Raw genomic sequence first — 24,847 nt, 5'->3', positions numbered from 1 at the left:
ACCACTGTAAAACCTGTCTATTACAGTTTAATATCAATGGGTTTGTATTTGACTTCAATACGTGACAATAAAAACGAAAGAGAAGAAATTAAATAACTCCCTACATGCTGACTCTCGTTTAAAAAATGTAACCAGGACAGGAGAATCCTGACAAGCCACGACAAGACAGTCAACATTTTTTAATTATGCAAGACGGCAAATGTGTGGTTCACAGTACTCAACAACAATGACAGATATGATTCATTTGTTAAAAAGATTATTACCGCCAGAGGGCTTGTGATGACGTGATGTGATTGTCAGGCTCCTGAAGCTGCAGTGAGGATAGTGTGGGAGGTTTGATTCAGAGAGGTTGTTCAGAGCGGTTGTGCGGTTCTCCAGTGTGTGCGTGCCGTCCTCCTCCACAGCGAGGTGGCCTGAAGGTGAGTCACAGCACAGCTCATCCTGCCATGGTAGGTTCAGAGCACCTGCCTGGACAGAGGCTCCCTCCTTGGGCTCCAAACACAGAGCACCTGCTCACAGAGAGGCAGGGGGGTTAGCTCAGGTTTGACACATTCATGTGAAATATACAATATATTCACAGTGACCTCATATTTTAAATTTTGTACTTTCTGTGTACCACAGAACCAATTTTTAAACAATGTGAGCAGCAATGGAATAGTTCTCTTTTGCTGTCAAAATCTATTTGTACAGATGTCATGTAAGTTAAATAAAAAATATATATTTTTGTCTAAGGTTATGTTGAATTGTTAAAAATGTACCAACAAGTTGTTTGAGGTTTTATCATTAATAAAAGATATGTAATATTAACAGATTGTCATAGGGTAAAAGGACCAAAAGGCAAAATTGATGGGAAAAAATTTGCGAACAAAAGCTTAGATGAAGGTCATTTTAATTTTTTGTCCGTTTGATTTTGGTTTCTATTCCCCAAAAGGTTTTGCAATATTAACAGCTCTTTTAAAATGAGGAAACAACCGATGGCCATGCTGTGAAAAAATGGAGAAAGAATCTGAGAAATAGACTAAGGTTTTGTTAGAGCACACCTGACGTGTTATTGATTTGGTCCAGGTGAAAGTCATCATGTAGGTTTGACAGCTGGTAGTGGATAATGTACTGTATTGTCAAAGAAGAAGTTTTCATTTTGACAGCTCTAACCACACAAGCCATACACAGGGGAAATCTGTCATCTGTAACACATATCTTAAGGATCCATGTGTCAATAATGGTATGAGACTGCTGCGTCCAGTGTCTCAGGATATAATATAGACTTACACATCATGCCCATTGTCAACTCTTCAAAAGCTGAGTGCTATCACAGAATGAAATGTCAGTTGAAAGCTGAATTGTAAACAATAATTGAAAAACCATTAGGTATTTCAGGATTCGACACAAATACTACCTCCATCTAAGAAGACTAACATTCACACTGGTACAAATCACACTGATGTGTTGTGACAGATATAAACAATAGAGTCCTGTTGTATAAGATATCTAATGACATTCGTGTAGATGATGATTCATACATCTAAATATCAACACTGTCCAGATTTTTAAATGAAAAACATGTTGCCTGATTGTACAAGAAAATCATTTTTGTGTGTGTCTACACAGAAAGCTAAACAGTCTAAATTTGTTGTGAGCTCTTGTAAATGATATTTACAAGATTATTTATCCTTCACTGACCCTTAGATGTCAGTTGTTCAATATTTAAGGCATGTGTGAGGTTTGTAAAGAGCTATTTATTTATGTTTGGCATTCAATACCCATTTAAGATCAATAAGAGTTTGTAGGTTTTCAGGGATAAGCTATGATATAGAATAATGTGTCATCTGCATAAAGGGAAACTTAGATTGATTTATAGATTAACTGATAATGATAATTAGAGAGAGGAAAAGCGATGCTGAAACAAACTCCTACAGAACCAACAAAGATGATTGACAGATTTTAAAGTTTCACTTAAGTCTTGTTTTTCATCAACAGCAGAAATTATATCATTTAACTCAGAAGTGGCGGCAGAAACACTGCTATGGCTGGATCTGAAGTCAACTTAAAACTTCAGCTGGATATTGCATGCATGCAAAGCAGATATCTACTACAATGCATTCAAATTACTTTGGCATGATGACATAATACAACAGAAGTACAAAATTAGCTGCTTGTGTAAGCTGCTATACCAAGGCCTCTACTATTCCTGTCACTGCTGTTAACATTGTGTCCCTCCACAAGAGATTGAGGAGAGAAATACTGTGATGTGTGATTTTGGATTGTTTGGAGCATAACATTCTTCTAATTTTCCACAAAAAACTAATTGTGAAACTTTCCGAGGTAAGCTTATCTCTTCACTACAGATGCAAGCAAGTTTCACATTGATTATTTTGAAAAAAGAAAACTAGTGGTAGTTGGAAGAAGACACCACACACACACTGAGAGGTCACAGATGTTGTGCTAGACGTGGAACTCACCATGGGACACCAGAAAAATATGCATCAGGACTGACAACATTACAGACCAAACCCTGTAGAGAGACAAAGAGGGGATAAGCAATAATGGATAGATGGAAGTGAGAAACTGCAACAGTACAACATGAAATAAGAAGCAAAAGCAAACTAAAACTGAGACAACAGGTGCATAAAGAGCAAAAAACCTTTGCAGTTTAGATAGTGAACGAGCAGAAATTAAACAAGTCAGGTATCAAGGGTAGTAGTTGATTTAAGGTTGCTATATAAACATAAAGCAGTGTTTAACATGTTTGTAGCAATAACTTTTAATATCTAAAACCCTGATGCAATTGTATGATCTATTTTCTGTGTTCTAGTGAATACTCTTGCAGCAGCATTTTGAATTAGCTTGAAATGGGCGTCAACTCTGCAGATTATGTACGATTCAAAGGAATCAAAATAATCTACACTTGATGAAATGAAACGAAACAATGATTATCTCCAAATCTGATGACAAAAGAAAAGCTATCATTCATGAGAAAACAGCGGGGACTTTGTATGCCACTTTGAGTAATCCAGTGCCGGGACACATGTGTTTGCCACAGTTCCGCAGTACAGTGGAAGAACTGGTTGACCAACTTCTCTGCAATGACTCATTTGACACAGAGCTTCTCCTGTGAAGCACTCTGACACAAGACACTGGACAGTAGCTTGCATTAATGACTCTTCTGCATTGCCGCCAAGGCTTGCTCAACTTTCAGTAGGTTATAAACAACTTTGGGTTGTAGGTGGAAGTAAACAAGCCACCATTACTCCAGTGACATCTCACTCGTAAACCCTTGCATTAACATTGTAGTGAGAGTGACAGTGTCTGAATTTGAAGTATTTCCCCAAAATTGTGTTGAATCCACATATTGAAATATAGTCAATGAAGTGCAGCTGAAACAAAAGTTGTCTAATATAGTTTAACTTTTCAGCAACATTTAGCCAAGTTTTAATTGACATCTAGACACATTTACTCAGCTGTGCTGTTATCACCTGTTCCGACATTAAGGTTCCACGCTACACCATTATGCCACTTTCTTATTAATAAATCTTCCTAAAATGGTCTGTCTAAAACAATACTTTCTGCATAATTATGTTTTCTGGCAGTAGTATATTCTGTACTATATAATGATATATATATATATATATATATACAGTGTAGAACTGCAATGATTAGTTGATTAATCAAGCAGTCGATTGACAAAAAATTACTCTGCTAACTATCTTAACAATTGATTAATAATTTCAGTCATTTTTCAAGCAACAAAGGCAAACATTTGATGGTTCTAGCTTCTCAAATGTGAATATTTGGTGTCTTTTCTTGTTATATATGACAGTAAATAATCAGTAGATTAAACAATAATGAAAATAATCTGTCCTGATATAATGTATAATGATACAGTTTACCGTACAAAGGTCAGACAGACCGAAACGTTGTACCGGTGTGACGTTGTTCCTGTCACACATTCAGCTGAGACTTTGAGCAGCAAAGAAGAGAATTGCAATTTTGCAATTTCATATGCTTTAGATTTTTATTTTATGATTAATGTTGCTAATTGGTTAATTTATAATCATAACTAATCATAATCCTTTGGAGGCTAGACAATGAGATTGAACAACATCCACATTCATATAGAACACCTTAATCTGTAGAAGGAATAATTGTCTATATACTGCAATACTTACATTGTAATGTTCATAGCATGAGCATGGCCTAGCTGGGCTTTGCCTGAGGTGAATCTCACTGAGGAGAGAAAGAAAGAAACAGAGGGGGTTTTGCTTGAGGTGATTATAAAGACAGATTTGAAGCAGTGCTACAGGTAAGAACATTTTGACTCTAGTAGGACTAAAGACCTGTGTCATGATTAGAATAAATGGGGGTATCACATAAAGGAGCAGCACTTGAATTAAAAAAAATACTCCTCGAAAAGCTGCAGAGACAGAAAGACGGCAGACGCAATTTCTCTAGCAGTGGCACAAGAAGACACCAAAGGATTTCTCAGATGGATCACTGATGGGAACACCTCCCACTCTTCCACTCTTCCCCTTCACTAATAAAATATTCCACAACAGCTGTTCATTCATGACAATAGAAAATTCTGCCACTCAGAACAAGGGAGGAATATTGCAGCAAAATCACATCTTTATTTTGACCATGTCTCTGGTCTCCAGGGGTCACCAATATATGCAAGAATCATTTCAAAGAACGACAGCCCACAGTTAGATAAGAACGAGCTATTTAATTTGTATTCTCTCTGAAACTCAAAATCCAACCTTCAATTCCCCTCAGGACATTTTAACCATGTCTACCCAAACATTTCTTGTCTTAATAACAAGTTTTTTTCTTTATTTTGACAGATACTGCCCTTTATTATAAAGCTTTCCGTTGCTTGTTTTGATGTCAAACAAGAGCAGGGTGGCAATTAATTAATACAGTGTGACTTCACACAAGCCACAGACCACATCAATTAATTCATTGATATGCTAGACCAAAACAAACACAGCACACTATGAAAAACACCACAGTGGATGAGCTATAGTGTGTGGGTGTTCATGCCAAGAACTGTGTGTTCAGTATGTGCAGAGAGGTAATCATTTGCAAATCAATTTGTAAATGTGTTTCGAAACTTGTGCATGTGTAGAAGAGTCTGTCAGTGTGTTAATGTGTCATATGATCCTCTTGAAAAAGTAGCTGACTGTCACATAGGATACACAAATAACCAAAAACAAGACAATTAATTGGATGCAAAGCACCATCATCTGCATAAGCAACGACTGCAGGACAAAATAACACGTGAAGAAGAACTCTGAGCAGCATCTCATGTATTTAATCACATTTGTTCCCACGTTTGGCACACACCTCTAATCGCCCTCAAAACAAACCCTGCTGACTGACTCTGACAACATCTGCAGCAGCAAGGACACGTAATGAAGTGTCAAGCAGAGTTTTTCATCATCAGAAAGAAACGTCTCTGTGTTACCTGGAACAGAGACTGCTGGGATTGATTTTTTTTTTTTTATAAAACGTAATATTTAAATGGAGTTTGTGGTGTTATCTTAAAAACAGACAAGATTAAACATTTTCTTCGGTGCCAGTAACCTCAAGTCATTAAAGTTTTGAATTTATCACCCTGAAAAGTTGTCCATTTTTAAATGAAAGAGGTTTTTGGATCTCATTTGCAACTCTGTTTCTTCCTGAAACCACTGAAAAAAATCAATTAAAACGACTTATGTCGAAGTAATTATTACATTCAGCATTTTACACATCAATTAATTTTCTGCGCCTTTAGCTTTTTTACCCTCACAGGCAGAAATGTCGATATAAGCCCCAGGTGGCAGTGACAGGTTTCACATTCATTTTAAATTTGCATGTTAGATTAAAGAAGCCGGATCCTGGCCCCTCATTTGCACAAATACTAACAATAAGTTTCTTTGTCCTCTCCAAACCGGTGCTTTTAGGACTAGTAATGGTTAATATGGATGAATTCCTCTATTAAAGCATATGCACAGATTTATCACAAAATCTATACATATTGTATATATTCTGATATAATTAAATCTAGTGGAAAATCAATAGAGAAAATGTTTATGACTAATATAACCTGGGCTAATTCAGCAAGCTCATGAATTAACCAATGAGATGTTCTAAAAGAAAGTTTAACCATACAGGGGTGTGAAACCATATTGAGACAAAACAGCAGTGAGGAGATAAAGAGAGAAAAAGGGTCCAGAAGAGGATGTCTAATCTAAGCTCACGATATCTTGCAAATGGAATACAAAAAAAAAATCTGATTATCTAAATTTCTTTGCTGTGTATCTCCAGCCTGCAGGCTTTGTTGTGCTATAAAAACAAACCTCATTAAGCTGATACAGCGAGTCAAAACCTTGATGCTCAGTTTCTCAGAGCTGCACACTTCACACAGGCAAAATCGTATAACTACAACCTCACTATGATGATGATGATGGTCCATCCATATGTTTCAGACTCCTGCTTCCCCCTCTGCTTTGGAAACAATTAGATTAGACCATTTTAAAACTATTTTCCACATGCAAGGGAAGCTCTGTCCCCCCGGAGGACTCCACCTCGCCAACTATTCATCCTGGTCTGACTCACTACCCTGCCAGTCTCAAGCCGCGGCTTGTTTCCCCCCTCATCATCATCATCATCAGCAGCAGCAGCAGCAGCAGAGACAGCAACAGAGGCAGCAGAGGCAGTAGTAGTTTGTTTCTGACAAGTTGTTACGTGAAATGTTAAATTACATGTGTCGTTAAGTTATTATTTCTGGTGACTCTTGTTTCTCATCATGAAAAGTGCATCAAGAACAATTAATTTGAGAGATATGATTTGGGAAAAAAGCAACACATCTCAATATCAGACAACATATCATAAACCTACTGCAGTGGGACAAGGGATCATGCAAAGCAGAGCGTTATTACAACAGTGCTGTTATTTGTGGAGGCTAGATGGAAAATATCACAAGGAAAAAGTACATCAGGTGTGAAAAAAACATTCAAGCTGTCAGTTTGACAGAAGTAGGCGAAAAAATCCGCATGAACGTGTGAAGAAAGAGGGACGAGTGTGAAGGAGCGACTCCAGACACACACACATGTGATAATTAGAAACTTTAAATGTGAGATTCACTATTATTATATAATGTGACCTTACATAGCTCCGGTGGCTGGACTCTGGTCTTGTGGCCGCAGGTTTTCTTTCGTCCAAGTCAAGAGTTCATTCAGGTGAGTTTAAATCCTCAGTGAAAATGTGTGCGCCTCTGTAGCTCAGTGTCCATGTCTGAGACTGAGAGCGACAGCAGTGAGGAGAATTTCCCGGTGAGACGAGACGCAGCTGCTGTTTCCTTTACGTAACAGCGAGCTGCCTGGCTGAGGATACGACTAGAGACTGAAAGCTCAAAGGAGGGGAGAGGCTCCGGCACACAGCAGCGCCCAGCCCTCCGTGATGCGTTCAGGAACACCAACGGAAACCCTACAACTTACGATAACCCACATGAAACGGCCACTTGTTCCGGAGTGAAAACAAAAGCAACCTGCGGGATAGAGGTGGAAAGTAACTAAGTAGTCATGTTTTCTCAAGTAGCCTTTGAAGTAGCCTATTTTTATTTTTTATTTGTTCACTCATCATAGGTCTATTTCCACTCAACTATTTGGAATCTGGAGGCACTATTAAAGACAGCAGCAACAGTCAGGTGCCCATATGAACACTGACAGAGGTTTTGCTGGCAGTAATCATTCTTCCTGTTCATACTGGCTGTTAAAAGATTCCCTTCAAATGCTTTATTGATGTAAGTGATGGGGGCCAAAATCCACAGTGTGTCCACACAGTCATTTTGTGCAATTTAAAAGTTTATCTGAAGCTTATATGAGCCTTCAGCAGTCTGAGTTAGTCATATCAAGTAGATATAGAGTCTTTTTTAGCATAAAAGTCCCCCTTTGTTTTTCCTCAGACAGTGTTTCCCCATTGAGCTGTGTTGTAAGTAAAGTAACAAAAAGAGGAACTTTGGCATTAAAGACACTAATGTTGAAAGATGTCTACTTGATTTGACATATTTGGATGGCTGAAGCTTCATATTACCTTGAGATAAACTTTTAAATACATCTTTGCACAGAAGGAGACTTGTGGATTTGGCCCCCATTACTTACATTGTAAGTGCATTATGAAGGGATCTTCTAATGGCCAGTATGAACAGGAGGAATGATTACAGCAAGAAAAACCTATTCCAATGTTCATTTGGGAACCAGACTATTGTTTTAAGAAAAACTGAAAAACTGTGAACCTGTCCTTTAACGTTGCAAATTCAGGTTTTACATTTAAATCATATGGCAATTTCTAAAATATGATGCTTTGTTACATTACTGCAGGAAATTTAGAGGGGTGAAATGTTTGTTTTTGCTTTTTGTTCCTTTGTGTATTTGCTTTTTGTCATTTATCTCCAGAACATCCCACTTTCAGCTATCATAAGGGATGTAGCACAAAATTCTGCTCCCTAGTCACATAGAGGTCCCCTTCCCTTCTTGATCTATGATTCCCAAGCATCATTTTTACAAATAAGTGAGTCAGCAGCTGGGCATATGAATCTGTGGTGGTTCTGGGGTGATTGCTAATGAAGTCTGTAGACTGAATAAATACTTTAAACTACCACTTGAAGACTACCACTCCCGCTGACTGTATGTTGATGATTGGCAAACTGTTGCTAACATGAGAGTAAATGCCTCAAGCTCCTCAGCATCAATGTGTCGTTATCCATTCTTCTGAATTTCACTCCCTTCTGGTTATTATATCTCCTAAAACAGAATTGACTTCCGAGAAAAGGTACTGTGTGTTAAGAGAAAAACCCCTTTAGCCACACAGTTGTTCCTCAGAAGTCTATCATACAAACACTTCTTGTATTTGCATGGAACAGGCATCAATATGTTTCAACTGTGTGCAGGACAGTTTAGTTATTTCAAGCAGACTTTCGCTGACATTCAACTTTTTTCTTTAATTTTAAATTCAAGTATCCCACTGTTATAGCACTGGAAAAAAGTCTGCTTGCAGATGTGGATCCTTGGCCACACCACTAAGTCAACGTTAGTTTTCCCAATGCAAACAGTCAGCCTGCTCAATAATCCGTTATTTGAATGGAAAGAATGTCTGTATCTCTATTAACCATACAGGGAATTCCCCATTAGAGGTCTGTAGGGTGAATAGTGAATGATTTTGTTGTCCTGGGTGATGTTGTCATATTTATACATCAGATTATGTTTCCCAAAACTTCCACAGAACACCAGTTGAAACTATAGAAAACACTTTGTAAATAATGTCGGGTATCCTCTAATTTATGCCTTTAGTTTGCAGATGTTGAGTGTACAATCAAACAGAAACGTAGATGAGAGAATGCTGTATGCTGTATAGATGAAAGATGGTCCATGTCACTGGAAAGCACAGGTGTTGTGACCAGAGTAAAGGTATGGATGAATAAGACCATGCTCATATGTGCTTATAGGTTTTCCATCAGTGTTTCCCACTGGCTTAGAGGATAAGGCTGGCGATTTCCTATATTTTTCTTATTGTCAACAAATCTCATGTGCAGAGCCAAACCAACAATAAACTGATCCAACTTACAATTATATTGTGTGTGTATCCAAAGTCTGATATATCTTACCCCTTACTCCAAACAGCTCCAAAGACTAATAACAACAATCACCTTTTTTATTGTCTGGAGAGTACTTTGTAAGCCAAACACCACTGTGTGGGCAGGAACATGGTGCCATATACTGAGCTTCGCTAGCTTGTTGTGCTACATATTATAACCTCTTGACTTTGTACTATATTGTACATTGTAAATAACTATACCAAAACTCATCAGGGTGAAGGAACATGGTAATAGTTTTTATATTCTACAGCACAGTGGAATGAGATATATCAGGCTTTGGATAAACACACAATATTTGTAAGTAGGATCGGTTAATTGTTGGCTTGGTTCTGCATATGAGATTTGTTGACAATAAGAATAATATAGAAAATTGCCAGCTGTGTCTTTAAATATTCATTTATGGTGTTGCTCCTGCAGACAGCATTGAATTAATAAAGGTAATACAGATTGCACACAAATCCGTCATTGACCTATACTTTCAATTATGTAGACTTTTGAAAAGACAAAAATAACTGATAAAATGTTAAAAGAAATCTATATGAGTGTGCTGCCCTAATGAGTTCTATATAAGAGAAACACAAAATATTTAAAAGCAAGCAAGCCCTGACTTGAGATTGTTTTGTCAACTGCTGTTTCCGAGGTTAATGAACCATCAAACTCAACTATTTAGCAAACATGGACATTCTAGAGATGTTCAGAGTGATGGAAAGTTTTAACATCAACACATCTTTTAGAAAACTACTTCATCTGCTGATGAAGACTGATTGAAAACTATTACCAACAAGTTGGTACTGTAGGTGGATTGTTTTGTCGATACATTAACAGCTTTAATAGAAAATTTAAACTCCACATAATGAACCAAAACACATCTGATTTTCTAACAAGAATGAATATCTATTTACAAATGCTTATTTACTACTGTTTGTCTTCTGGCGGTCTGTATGGTCATCTAGCTTTCTCTCTTCTCTCTTGATCAATACAAAAAGCTTCCCTACACATCAAACAGCTTGTCTTTGTCAATAGCTGTCTGCCCAGGTGTATCCAGGACTGTGATCTGCACAAATTGTCATGGTGTGATAATGTGTGACAGATAGATGTACTATAATGACAACAATAAATCTCTGGATATCAATCAGATGACAACGTTGTACATTTGTGGCATAATGGAAAGTATCACATAGTGACTGTGGTTGTGAGAATGAATGGATATCATGATGACGAGCAGATAGGTGTGAGTCCTAATTAACTTGAGGTGTTGATTTACAGTACAATCCCACACTTTAGATTCCTTCTTCTTGGTATGCTGTCCTTGGACAATCCACACTGCTGGAGTAAAAGGCCACAGTGCTGTAAAAGTAGTAGTTATGTAGTTTATTATTACCACTATCCATCTGTAAATTCCTTGTGTGTCCATGGCAATTGTCAGACAAACAAAACAACAAAGGACATCACAGTTATAGACATACATTAAACAGCATAGTGCTCCATAACACCCCATCACAGCATCACCAACAATCAAAATCAAGTACTACAATAAAATGCAAGTGACACAACTCTCATATGACAATGATTTATTCATACCTTCCAGCTATACTGTTAGGTTAAATTTATGTTAAGGGAATTAATATGATCATTACAAGATCCTCACAAGTATAGTAAATTACTAGTATATTTTATTGATTTGTGGAGCCAAAACTCCAGTCCCCACATTAACAATGTATTTAAAGACTAGACTTGGTTTTACGGTTTAGGTTTGAAGCATCCATCAATTTTATATACTTGGGGAGCACTCTGGAAAGGTTACCAGTCCATAACAAGCCCACATTGACATGGGTTATTCTGAGCTTCCTATTCATCCAATATGGCTGTCTTTAGACTGAGGGAGACAACCCGGAACATCTGTTGGAAACACAGACACGGAGAAGGCATGCAAGTCCTCACAGAAAGGTGACAGCTGGCTGGCAGAAGGACGTTCTTGCAATGTATCAACATGCCCAGGAATTATGTGTAGGCTGAAGTTATGTGAAGGCAGGCAGATGTTAAAGTTAGGTTAGCCCACATGAAATGAATGCCAGTCAATTCAGTTTCCTCACACGTGTAGTAGCACACGTTTTTGTGTGTGCTTCAGAGACACAGTGAGATATTACATACCCGCAGTCACGATCAAACTTTATGACGTAGAAAAGATGCGTCACTGTGTGCTTGCATATATTTTAAGGGGGAGGAGATTCATTTGCAAATGGATTTCGTTGATCTGCGTCATTATGGAGGCACATTACTTCACTTTTACAGCCCACTGATTTTTACGGAGATGGATTCGACCCATTATTGTCAACAGCCTGGCTTTGCTCTGTCCTTGAACACTGCAGTGACTGTCAGGAATAAGCAGAGAGCATAAATTTAAAAAAAGAAAAGAAAAAAAGCTGACAAAAGGGGTGAGTGAGTTCTGAGTTAAATAAATAAATGGGTAAAAATCCTAAATATGAATAACCTCACTGTTTGATTGGCAATAGAAGCTGATTTTGTTCAGATAAACACAGCCCTCTATTGTTACCACCTCTGAAGCCTTTTTTGCTTTAGATCATAAGGAGCATTGCTTTATGTTCTGTGACAAAGGACATCCCCACTAATAAAGGGCAACTACTGCTGCTAGCAAATTTCTCAGTGATATGCATCCAATTACAATGCAGTTATCATTCACAGGGGTCTGTTTTAGTGGTTTTGAGACATGTTTTCAGTCTGGTTACTTAATATGATCGCCTGTATGTCAAAATATCATCACCTATATACAGTATGTACACTGAATATTTGATGTCCAGCTCTTTTCATATGTTGTTATCTCTTTTTCAGCAATACATCTACATCTGTGTGTGTGAGCACATTTCGGGCGACTGATAATGAGTCAAATACCTTTTACATGCCATATTTGGCTAGTTAACTTTCTAATAAATATCATCAATTTAACCTTTTAAGCAAGACAAAAATGTTTTCCACCAAGAAATGTATTTTAAATATGATTTAATGCAGTATTACTACTATTTAATTTCTTCTGCTGCCATATTTATCTTTTTTTTACATTTATCGAAGTGCAATCACAAGATTTAACTGACAGATGAATTGTAATAGCAAACGTGTCACTGTCATCTGCGTTCCAGTAGAAATCTGGCGCTGATGACTGAGTAACTCTGATTTATAACTTTTAAAAATGATCTATTTAAATCACAGAACATGTGCTGAACTTTTTTGGAAGCTACAATAAATGAAAAGTGATGAACAATCAATTTTGACAGGAGCTATTTTTAACAGTGGAAAAACATGCACACGGTCAATGTTACTCAGAAAGTCAACATACTTTGGATTGCAGAAAAAGACTTAAGAAAACATTCAAATCCTGCCAATGCTCATAGTTTATGAAGTTATTCCTGTAAAGCATGATTACTAATGCTTCCACATCTGCCTTTTAATTCCTGCCTCCCTAAATATTTCTTTCTTTTATCTTTTGTAGCGTTAAAAGGAAATGTGAGAGTCACAAAAATTTGCTTAAAATGTTATGTTCACTGATCAGAAAGATGAGGGGAAAAAGCACAACTGCAGTAGCAGCCTCACCTGCGCATTTAAAATGAAGGGATGACATCATCCAGTGTCATCATCCCCGACCAGCCTGTGAGAATGACATCATCCTTGTAGTATGTAATCCTCAAGTGAAAGTGAAGTTTGTGTGGTGCAAAAAATAAATAAATAAATTGGTAAAAATCCTAAATATGAATAACCTCACTGTTTGATTGGCGATAGAAGCTGATTTTGTTCAGATAAAAGTGACACAGCCCTCTATTGTTACCACCTCTGAAGCCAGGAAATTCATCTAATCTTGATGTTTTTTTTGTTTTAGATCATAATGATCCAATCTGCAGACCTATGAGATGGTCATGCTCTGTTTGGAGCATTGCTTTATGTTCTGTGGCAAAGGTCATTCCCACTAATAAAGGGCAACTCCTGCTGCTAGCAAATTTCTCAGTGACCTGCATCCTATTATGATGAAGTTATCATTCACAGGGGTCTGTTTTTGTAGATTTCAGACATGTTATCTGCACTTTATTAATATCATCACCTGTATATCAAAATATCATCACCTATATGCACTGTATATACACTGAATATTTGATGTACAGCTCTTTTCATGTGTTGTTATCTCTTTTTCAGCAATACATCTACATTCATGTGTGTAAGCAGATTTCGGGTGACTGATTTGACTGAGTCAACTTCCTTTTACACGCCATATTTGGCCAATTAACTTTATTTGATTCTGATAACATTTAAAGGTATACTATGCAGGATTTGTAGGTTGGTATTTGTTAACACAGTATTCAAAGTTGGCCCCTCCTCCCCAGCTCAACTAGTGATAGAGAGAGAAAGAGAGAAAGAGAGAGAGAGAGAGAGAACAGCGGCGGCCGAGTGAACTAGAGAGTGAATGAAGAGAGGGAGCTTGCCAGAACAAAGCCATCAATCAGATAAATAAAACTATATTTTCTGATTGCTTCTCAGCAGTTACGTTCTAAAGCACAAATAAGGCAGTGTCTCTGCCGATAAATACACTGACACACACTTGTAGTGGGTCATAAGTGATTATTTACAGGGATTACTTTTGTATGAGTCTATATATTGTTTTTTTAGGAAAATCCTGCATAATATACCTTTAATATATATCATTAATTAAACCTTTTAACCGAGGCAAAAAATGCTCTTCACCAAGAAATGTATTTTAAAATACTATTCAATGCAGTATTACTACTATTTAACTAATTCTGGGTTAAATTATGCTGTACTAATGATGACATCATTATCATTATTCCCATGTCATCATTGCTTATATGGAGGTGACTTGACAGCAGAGCTATATTAACACTGTATCATCATCATGAGTTAGCTCTTTCTAACAAACAGTGCTGTGTGCTGCTATGTGGAAGACACTTATAAATAATTAATCAGAATGCACAGTGCACCAAAAAAAAAAAAAAAATCATCGCTGGGTCGAGGGCGGGAGGGATTACATACCAAGAGGGTGATGTCATGCTTGCAGACTGGTTGAAATGATGTCACTGAAGGGGGTGATGTCATCCCCTCATTTTAAATGCATGCATGAGTCTGCTGCAGTGTGATTCCCCTGCCAGCAGCCTGTTTCACATTACATCTCTTTGATCGCTGAAGGATGAAATGTAACCCGTTTTCACATGATAGGCCGTGAATCTCTCTCTCTATAAAAGGGAGGAAATAAGGCGGGAAATAAGAGCAGATGAGGGGACATATAGAGAGCTTGCTTTGCAAGAATAACTCCATACCATGGGCACTTTCAGGTGTTTGTCGCTGTTCTCTTAAATGGTATTTAGCTAAATATGCCTTTTCACTTTTTTGCAGAAAGTTAGAGGAGAATATCAATACCCCTCTCATGCCTGTATGGTAAATATGAAGTTACTGCCAGCAACCAGTTAGCTTAGCTTAGCACAAAGACTGAAAGCAAGTGGAAACAGCTAGCCTAGCTCTGTCCAAAGGTAACCAGCACCTCTAAGGCTTAGTAATTAACACATTGTGTCTTTAATCCATACCAAACCAAAAGTGTAAAAATGACAATTTGGTCCCAAGGAAGACTCCAGGAAGCTTTAGATGTGCAGGTTGGCAGATTTTGTTACCTTTAGACACAGCCAGGCTACCTGTTTCAGTTTTTGTGCTAAACTAAGTCTTTGTGCTAACTAACAGTCTCCTGGTTCTAGTTACATATTAAACAAACAAGAGTAGTATCAATCTTTTCATTTAACTCTTGACAAGAAAGTGAACAGTAATTGCCAAGATGTCAAACTCTTCCTATAAAATTCCACAACAGCTTGACTCTGAACAAAGTTGACTGTTATGCTGCCTTCAAAAGGAACTTGTGACCTTGTGGTTACGACATGGGAAGTCGTGTACACAATATGCTTGGTGTTTTAGTGTTTAAGTCGTGAGACCATTGCTGCTAGGAAACATGGATATTAACTTGCCATCCACCGAAAAATTAACTTCCAAGGCAACAACACAAAATACCCACTTCGAAAGTCATGAATACCACAAGAGAGCGTCGTTCATATGGACTCTTCTCGTGAACACAACCCCATTTGAAGGCAGCATTAGTGTGAATAAGGATGTCCTGCTAAGTACAAACCCAAACAGCAAGTCCAGCATCCTTTGATTTAGGCCTACATACAGATAGAACAGCAAATCGTATATGCAGTTATAAGCAGCTCCACCTGACAAAAAAGGCTTTCGTCACGGCCAGGAAGAAGTTAATACCCACTGCTCGGATGTCCACTAGTCCGCTGATGTCTGAAAACTAAAAAGTGGGTCATCTGACTGCTCCCTGTCCTCTGGGAGGATTGCATGGAAGAGTCTGTCTCAGAGGATAGTGAGAGGAAATGGCCAAATTATGTGGAGTTCAGTAGAACTGAAGTGGGGCAAAACCTTTTAATTTGACAATCTATAGGGTCATTTTTATACATTAATTTCACTCCTTTCTTACAGGTAAAGTGGAGCACAGCATGTGGATCAAAGCTGGTCACTTTCTGCACCAGGATACAATGCCAGAACCTACTGAGAATAAAAAATATCCATCACTCTACACCTCTACATCAAGATGCACAAGTTCTTAGGTCTCCTCAGTCAAACTTTAAATTTTCTAATTTTAAACATGCTAAAGAGTCTTTTGAGTGCTATTTTGCAAATCAAAACATCTCAGTGTATTTATTTTTAATTTCTTGATTTTATTTTTTCATATATTAAATTTTCTTTTCATAGCTAGAATATTTGTACAATCAATCTCTGTGTTTTCATCTTTGTGGAAGGTATATGTACTGGACACCTCAGTCTTATTTCCATTGGCAGTGTGCCCAGGGTCACACTATGAATGTCCCTGTTATTGAGAAATGCAGCTTTGCCTCCTACCAAACTGAAAGAAGTGTCAAGACAAGATATGTGTTAAGTAGTGGAAAACTTTATTAATGTGTCTGAGAGTCGACCAAACTAACACTTCTGTGGAAGACAACTGCTATCACCTCATGCTCAGACTTTGTATTTTATTTTACATCATCTCAGAGAATGAGCCTAAGTCTGAGTTCACATGCTTGTTTATATCATGAATTTATCATTATGCAAGCAGTAGTATGTGCTGACAAAGTTTAAGTGTGATGTCTTTTCCAGAGCACAGCTGTATCACATCTCCTTGAAAATTACGGCTGCTGAAATACAGGCTGACACTGCGTTTATCACAAGTTCTGGTTAATGTAGCCAATATCTAAACGGACCAAATGTGTAGACCAACCAGCCAGAGAGCAATAAAATCTGCTGACATCTGCCAATTTGTGAACTGACCGAGGTAATGGGATCCAAACACAAATCTAGATCATGAGATTCTATGAAATGAGCATAGAGAAGGAGGTTCTGTGCACAAACTGGACACAGTTACACCTACTGGTCATGTGACCAGGTTAGCTAACAGGTTACATTCAGGCCAGTGACTGTAGATAACATTTAGACAATTGACAGTAAGAGGAAATACAAACTCCAAAGAAAATACCAAATGCCAATATCATATCATCTGCAAAAAAGCTGAGGAACTGAGCTTTCTGCTGTCTCTCTCTTCCTTGAAATACATAGGCCCTATGTGAATGTCAAGAATAGTTATTAAATTCACAATTGTCATGAGACGACACGGTATTTTTCCACTGAATTAACAGAGAAGCTGTTCAGCTGCAGAGCTGAACGAAAGACACAGCACAGCACCTGCCAAACATCAAGTCTTGGGAGAGAAGAGACAGAGAACATGTCAGAGAAGCAGAGGAAAAAAAAGAGAGTGAGCCAATGTAGGCTGTGAGCAAACCACCATATGGCACAGCAACATTTAAAAGGACCTGATGTACTACCACTGACTTAAGGCATGGTGTCGTTTCACTGAATCACAACAAATGACAAACCATTCTCTCTTTTCTCTTTTTCGATTTTCATTGAATTAGTAAACTGACAGAAAATTAACCAACAAGAATTTGAATAACTAATTAATCAGGTTATCATTATAAATTGAATATCTTTGTGGTTTGGGGCTGTTGTCAATTTGAACACTTCACCTTGCAGCCTGAGCGTTTTTTATTATTAAAGACTAAATCATTGCTCAATTCATGGAAAAAAAATGTGGAGAAATAAATGTATCTTGAGAATAATCATTAGTTGCAACACTACTTTACCGTTTTCTTGCTCTGTTTCTCATATGGAGGTTTGCCTGTGTGTCGCAGCACAACTGGAGCTGAACTGAGGTGATGTACACACTTATGATGCAATAAACCCACCCAACCCAATCACTAGGCATGTGTGTGCTTGTGTGAATGCACTTAGCAAAAACCGCCTACAGTAAGTATACAGCCCTTATGTCTCACAGGAGTTAACAAGACAACCGGAGCTAATAGATTTAATGGGTCTTATCATCAATAATACACTAACCTGGAAAACACAAAAGGCTGTGTTGTCAGGATTTTGTGGGGCCACAAAATGTCTGCAGCAAGGCTGTAGGGTGATTTTTAGCATCAGAGACAAAGCAAAGGACCTAAGGGGTGATAGTATTTCTTATTCATCTTGTGGTCATTCTTTTCTTTCTTTCTATTTCTCTGTGTCTTACACACACTGTGACACAAACACACATCAGCACACAGTTTGCAGCAGTGTGTAACACGATGATGCGATGAAATGACAGCACCGTATTGACTGTCTGCTTGTTCTTCGCGCTGTCAAAACTGCATCATCAAAACATGATGGAGTCACTCATAAAACCACCATCGCAGCCTCTCCCCGGGACACAATCTCCACCTTGTTTCTGCGTACACACACACACACACACACACACACACACACACAGTCATACATTCAACTGTTCAGTCACTTGTTCCACACCAAGTCGGTTATGCCCTCGTTCTCTCACACAGCTTCCCTCTCACTTTCCCCTTTGAGAGAGAGAAAATGTGAAATTGCAAGGGAGTATCTCTCTCTCTCTCTCTTCTTTCCATCTTCCCAGAAGAAAACAAATATGGAAAGAATTAGAGAGAAAGACTGAAAGGGAGAAAGTGCTGAGGTGTCCCATGCCAAGCCTGTGCGTCATCAGATTTTATTATCTAAAATCTAGTGAGCCGTCTCCTCTAGCCAGGACAATAAAGAAACAGTGAGGGAGTCAAGCAGGAGACTGTAATCTGGTGACCGATCAAAGTTGTGTTGCTCCTGTTGTCAGCTTGTTATAAGTTTTTTACTGCTTTGAAATCAATTCTTTTGGAAGAATTTGAAAGCTATTTTAGGAAATTGTCCTTTTCTACTGATTTTAACAAACAACAATCAACAAACAAGAAGCCATGCTAGCAGCTCTGTAATGTTGTGCTTTGAGCAAAGTGCTAATATAGGCGTGCAAACAAGATCATAATGAAAATGTTAACATGCTGATGTTTAACAGGTATGTTTTTTGTTGTTTTTTTTACCAAGCTTGCAGTCTTAATTTAGCTTGCTAGTATGCTAACATTAGCTAATTAGCACTAAATACGAAGAGCTGAGGTACAGCTGAGGTGAATGGGAATGTTATTAGTTTTGTGGGCAGCCTATTTGATTATAAACCAGCAAATACTGGACAAATGAAAATCTTTACCGGATAGTGATGCCAAAGTTATTACAGTTCATTCTGTGGGGACCATTAATGTCTGTGCCACATTTTATGATGATCCCTCTAGCTGACGATGAGATATTTTAGCGGATAATAGAAAATTTTGACCTGTTGGTGGTGCCAGATGAAAATTCAGAAAATCATTAAAGTAATCTTTTTGAAGATGGCATTGGCATTTTTGCCTTTATTGGATGGTAAGCAGCAAAGAGGCAGACAGGAATCAAAGGGAGAGAGAGAGAGGGGTATGACATGTAACAAAGGTCCCTGGCTGTGGCATCTGCAGTAACCATTCAGCCACCAGGGCACGCCATCCTCTGGGAACCTTGAATATCTTTACCAGATTTCATGGGAATCCATCTAGTATCTGTTGAGATATTTCAGTCTGGACCAAAGTGGTGGACCGACCAACACTGTCATCACTATAGTGCAGCTAAGACTTCCATTAAAGGACCCTAGAGTAGATAGGTTATAAGTGTGGCCTGTGATTAAGTCATTGCCCAGTGGACACATTAAACAATAACAGCACACAATAAAGCAATAGTGTGCAGATTGTGACAGTAAAAATGATCAAATAAATCTTGTTTTTATCAGGTCATTCATCACTCAGTCTTCATCAAACTGGTTTTTATTATAAGGTTTTGTGACTTCCACTCCTCATATGAAACAGCAGCTTGAAGAGGGATAATGCAGGCGTGGGCTGTTAAAAAAGAGAAAGACGAAATATGTGTTGTTATAGATTTCCTTTGTAACAACAAAAATAAATCACTGGCACTTGTATCAGCCTTCCAATCTCACACTGGTCCAAATCTAGTGTTCAAATCTAAACAGATGAGGTCTGTACCTGCAGACCACTTAGTGAATATTTGAACAATAAATGGTTTTAAGATTGTTTTCTGAAATGTAGATGAATTAAGAGTGGCTGCAGAGTTTGGTTTCATATCAAGACAGTAGCAACAAGTTGGGTTTCCAAGCCACTGAGAATCTCACACGTCTACATAATGTTCCCAACTCCCCAACCACCCACTTCTGTCTGCATTGGGTTGTTTTCATTCAGCGCCCACTCGCGCAAAAGCAGACTGTATTAGACAAGCAGCAGGCAATAATATCCAGGCGGCTTTCTCTTTGAGTCATACCCAGGTCTCTACCTTAATGTCTTATTGAATCCTCTCAGCGGAGGAGAGAGCATCAGTTTGGCACCGTAAGCCAATCAAATTCTCTTATTCTTCTAAATGAAAGCTCTGAGGTCATAAAGCCTGCCAGGGAAGTGTCATTCGAGCGTACTGAAGCAAAGTTTCTCAGTATTTTTCTGAATGAAAGTGTTCTTTCTGAATCAAACTCCCATGGCTGGGGCCATAGAATCTCATATATTGTTTTGTTTATTTTGCATTCAAATGTTTTCCAAGAAAACATGGTTTTCAAATGTGGTTTGAGTTGTTTATTGTTGCTTGAAGCCATGAATAATTTACAGCTTACATTACAACTTGCAACGCACCTATGGCAGAGAGTTTAGTTTTTTTAAGAAAAAGTTTGCCAGCTAACAAAACACTGAAAAGTAGGATATAAAAGGCAAAAGAGATTGCAAACAAACAGAATGACAAGAATACTGCACATGCAACCTAATGGCATCATGTCAGTTCATCTTGGGTTTCTGAAACAGTCTTGTCTGTCCACCTTGTTTTTTTCTAGCTTTCCATTCCCACTACATTGCAATTATGCACCTTTTTTTAAGATATATTTTTGGGCATTTGTTGTCTTTAGTGGACAGCTGATAATAGATAAGCAGACAGGAAACAAATGAAGAATGAGGGGCATGGCATGCAATGAGAGTCTCGAGCCATGATGTTAATGCATCTTGACATTTCTGATGACTGACACAGATCAAGCAATGACTGAGGAGCACTCAGTTGGAAACCAGTGTGTGTTTTTATGTTCCTTAATAAAATAAGTTACCACAAAACACAGCACAAATAGGAAGTGAGAGTGAATTAGTGGAAATGGACAGCACAGGTAAGAAAGTGCTCGTATGTGGAGGATAAATAAAGATTTAAATAATGAGGAGAACAGCGATAATGGAGATGAAGCAACACACCGAATTAAGCAAAGTGGAGAATTTCATTTCACTGGAAGTCCGTGATGTAGATAGTTTCCAATAAGTATAAATCAGGTGAAGTCTTCCTAGAATAGTTGCGCTGCTGTACGGTTAAAAGCATTATTATTATCCTATGCCACAAAACAACAACCAAGGCAAAATACTTTGTTTACAGACCGTCAGCTCCAGAACATTTGGTCATGATGTGACGATTAGGATTGTGGATGATTCACAGGACTGGAGACAGACAGATACTGCCAAAAAAAAAAAAAAAAACCCACTCATGCACAGATATAACTGATAGCGGAAGGCCACATTAAACGTGATCCTCAGCCAGTGTTGCTATGGAGATGAAGACATTCCACTTTGCGTTACGTTACAAAACTTTTATTTACCATTATATCAACTACTTACTTTTGATTACTGAATTTATTCCAGACTGATTAAGATTTTTGTGTGCAGCTGGTTGATGGATCCCCTCCCCTTTCACACACACACACACACACACATATATGTGTATCAAACGCTGAGGGGTGTGACAAAGCATTGGTATTTTATGACCTGGGAACGGGTTAGGCCTTACGTGACATCTGCTGCTTGAGATAAAGTGCTGTCAGACCAAAGACATGCGGACATGCAGCCTAAAATGGAAACCTTACAGTTCACTGTGACCTTGAATGACAATAAGCAAGTATAGAGAATGGATAGATGGAACTAGTTATTGATAAATGCTTTTTGTCTTCCATTTTAAAATACCATCTGTTTTGACAGAGTAAAAACAAGTTTATCTAAGATTTTAGAAATACTGAGGTCATCAGCCTAAACAAAACACACTCCTAGAGACAAAAAAAAGTCTTAAAAATGTTGTAATCGTTTTGATTTTATTTATTAATTCAGATATATTCCCACGAGTTTTTAATTCATCATTTAAACAGAGCTGATATTTCCTCTATGGATGAATGTTTGCCATGTCATTTCCACTTTTCCATGCTATCAAAGTCTCTACAATCCCGATATCATCATATCTGAGCAACAATCTTTCTGTCTGCATTCCTTGAGCCAATCAGTCTCTGGCCTGTATGACAGATACCTACTATTGCTCAATCCACCACTTTCCCATCACTACTGTGACCTCCAAGATGTTCAACTGAAAGTTTCTATCAACCACCTGCGTCTAGTCTCCTGGGGATCAATGCTGTTCCATCTACTATCGCCATATGGGGTTTCACTCAACAAAGATGCTATCAATGGAGTCTTTCTCTGTTCATATTGTTATGCAATTCCCAATTGATCTCTTCTTATTGAACTGCTCAACTAACAAAACTCTTTCTCTAATATTTTTTTAATAAACTTTATCTCCATTTTCCCTATAATTGTAATCAGTACCAGAAGGTTCCATAGTTGTTTCAGGGAAATCATGAAAAAATAGAAAATAAAGTATTTGTTTTCCAACATTAATTAAATCCTGGTGGAGAGATATTTTTTATTAATTTTGTTGGCCTAAAATGAATCACATCTAAATAAAATAAATAAACTAAGTGTAAAAAATACTCGAATCTGCCTGAAACAACACACCCATGTACTTAACTGTAGAATGTAAAAGTGTTGCTAACCCCTGAAATTGCACATAAAAAAATACTGTTGACAAGATCTTAGTGTCCAACAGCCCGGCCAGCAGAGTGGACATGAAGATCAACTTTTAGCTCCTGTGTAAATTCAGCCCTAAAGGTCCAACTGAGCAAACAGCACAGTACAGAAACCTCTCATCACCATGGAGATGTCTGTGACCATAATCTCACCTTTGGCACTCCTTAGTTTAAATAAACCAAATGGGTCAAATGGACAGCAAATTGCACCCTGCAAAACGACCGCAGCTGTTAACTCTGACATAGATTGAAAAACAGGAGGTCGAAGCCAGTCTGGTCAGCTTTTGCCCGAGGCTCATCTGAAGTGTGTCTGTGGTCAAAGTACCTGATCTCAGGCAGCAGCTGGCTCTCATGTTGAGACACTCGTTTGAACATGAAGGGTGACGATACAACATTTCTGATATCAAGGTAGAGCTTTTAGACGGAAAGCTAAATTAGGACTTGATAAAATTTGGATGGATTTTCAACAGAAGCTACATATTTTGTGATTTTTAAAGGAAAAGCTGCTTTTTTTGGAAAGTGAAATGAGAAAAAAAACATTGTCCTTGTGTGTGTCGTGTTAAAGGAATAGTTCAACATTTTGGGAAATCATTATTTGCTTTCTTGCAGAGAGTTAAGATGAGAAGATCAATACCGCTGTCATATCTGTCTGTTGAATATGAAGCTACAGTCAGCAGCTGGTTAGATTACCCTGGTTCTGTCTAAATATACAAATCTGCCTAACAGTGCCTGTAAATCTTACTAATGAATTCATCTGATGACTCCAGGAAGTCACTGCTCCCAGCCAGCACAAACCCCCCCTTAAAACTGCCACATGACATTTGTACAGTTTGGCTTTTGTACAAATTAAACAAGTGTGATATAACGTGTTGATTAGAGTGTTTTAGAGGTGTGTATTTAAACCACTTTAGCTGTTCTCCCCTGCTTCCAGTCTTAATGGTAAACTAGACTAAATATATCCTGACTCCAGCTCTTTTACAATGGATTTTAATGGGCTTCCATGTTTAAATATGTACAAACAAAAGAATCAATAACGAGTTCATGTCTCCAGGAAAAGATACAACAGAGTTATGATCTCTGTGGTTCCTGTTGTGCTGCCTCATTCAAATTTGAAGAAAAAAAAACAGAAGCATAGGTTTATCATGACAAAGATTTTGGGATAAAAGAGTCCAAGGGAGGGAAAGAAATTGCTGTTTCAGAAGAGAGTCTGAAGAGAATACAAGGTTGAACCAATATGTTTCTTCACAAACAAACAGCAACACAAAAACAACTCTAGTGACTCAAGATTAAATGAATAAGCAACAGTCAGATGGGCAGGGTGCGTGTAGGGTGTCATTCATCTCGCAGCTGCAGCTTGTATTTTATGTCGTATGAAATGTTATAACAGTGATTGAGAAAAATTACTCACCAGCTGCCCCATACTCGTAGATCTCCAGAAGTACAACATAAAAAATAAAGTTTGCCTTCCAGCTGACATCCTTAATACATGTAGTAGACTGGGACCTGACATTGTCAACAGTGCTTGCAGAGAAAGTCCTATAGACAGAGAGCTTTATGTGGATCAGTGTGTCTCTGGGCATGAGGGGCTATTTCTGACCCGGGGTGTCAGAATACACACCAATCCCTCACAACACTGTACACAGGCCAGGATGGGCATGCATGTACGTGGCAATACAATCTGCATCTACGGGCTACAGGTGTAAGTGTACTGTAGAAGTGTGGATGGCATGGGGATTAGATTTTTCTGGATAGAAGCCATCTCTATTTTA

The 24,847-nt window shown here is 38.1% G+C and overlaps 1 protein-coding gene across 1 annotated transcript in view; it reads right to left on the bottom strand.

Moving 5' to 3' along the window:
• The window catches only part of lepr (leptin receptor), a 45,627-nt gene extending 20,991 nt beyond the window's left edge, over positions 1-24,636 (bottom strand). The window contains exons 1-5 of the mRNA XM_067596441.1: positions 24,487-24,636; positions 21,610-21,686; positions 4,167-4,224; positions 2,460-2,512; positions 264-509 (exon numbers count right to left, since the gene is read on the bottom strand). Coding sequence (XP_067452542.1) covers positions 264-509; positions 2,460-2,512; positions 4,167-4,224; positions 21,610-21,634 — 382 coding nt within the window. The 5' untranslated portion in view covers positions 21,635-21,686; positions 24,487-24,636. The remainder of the gene's footprint in view (positions 1-263; positions 510-2,459; positions 2,513-4,166; positions 4,225-21,609; positions 21,687-24,486) is intronic.
• Positions 24,637-24,847: the final 211 nt, after the last annotated feature.

This window comes from Thunnus thynnus, chromosome 8 (genome assembly GCF_963924715.1).
Source record: "Thunnus thynnus chromosome 8, fThuThy2.1, whole genome shotgun sequence".
In the NCBI taxonomy this organism is placed as follows: Eukaryota; Metazoa; Chordata; class Actinopteri; order Scombriformes; family Scombridae; genus Thunnus; species Thunnus thynnus.
The sequence above is the reverse complement of the archived record's forward strand: the minus strand, read 5'-3'. Positions and strand labels throughout refer to the sequence as shown.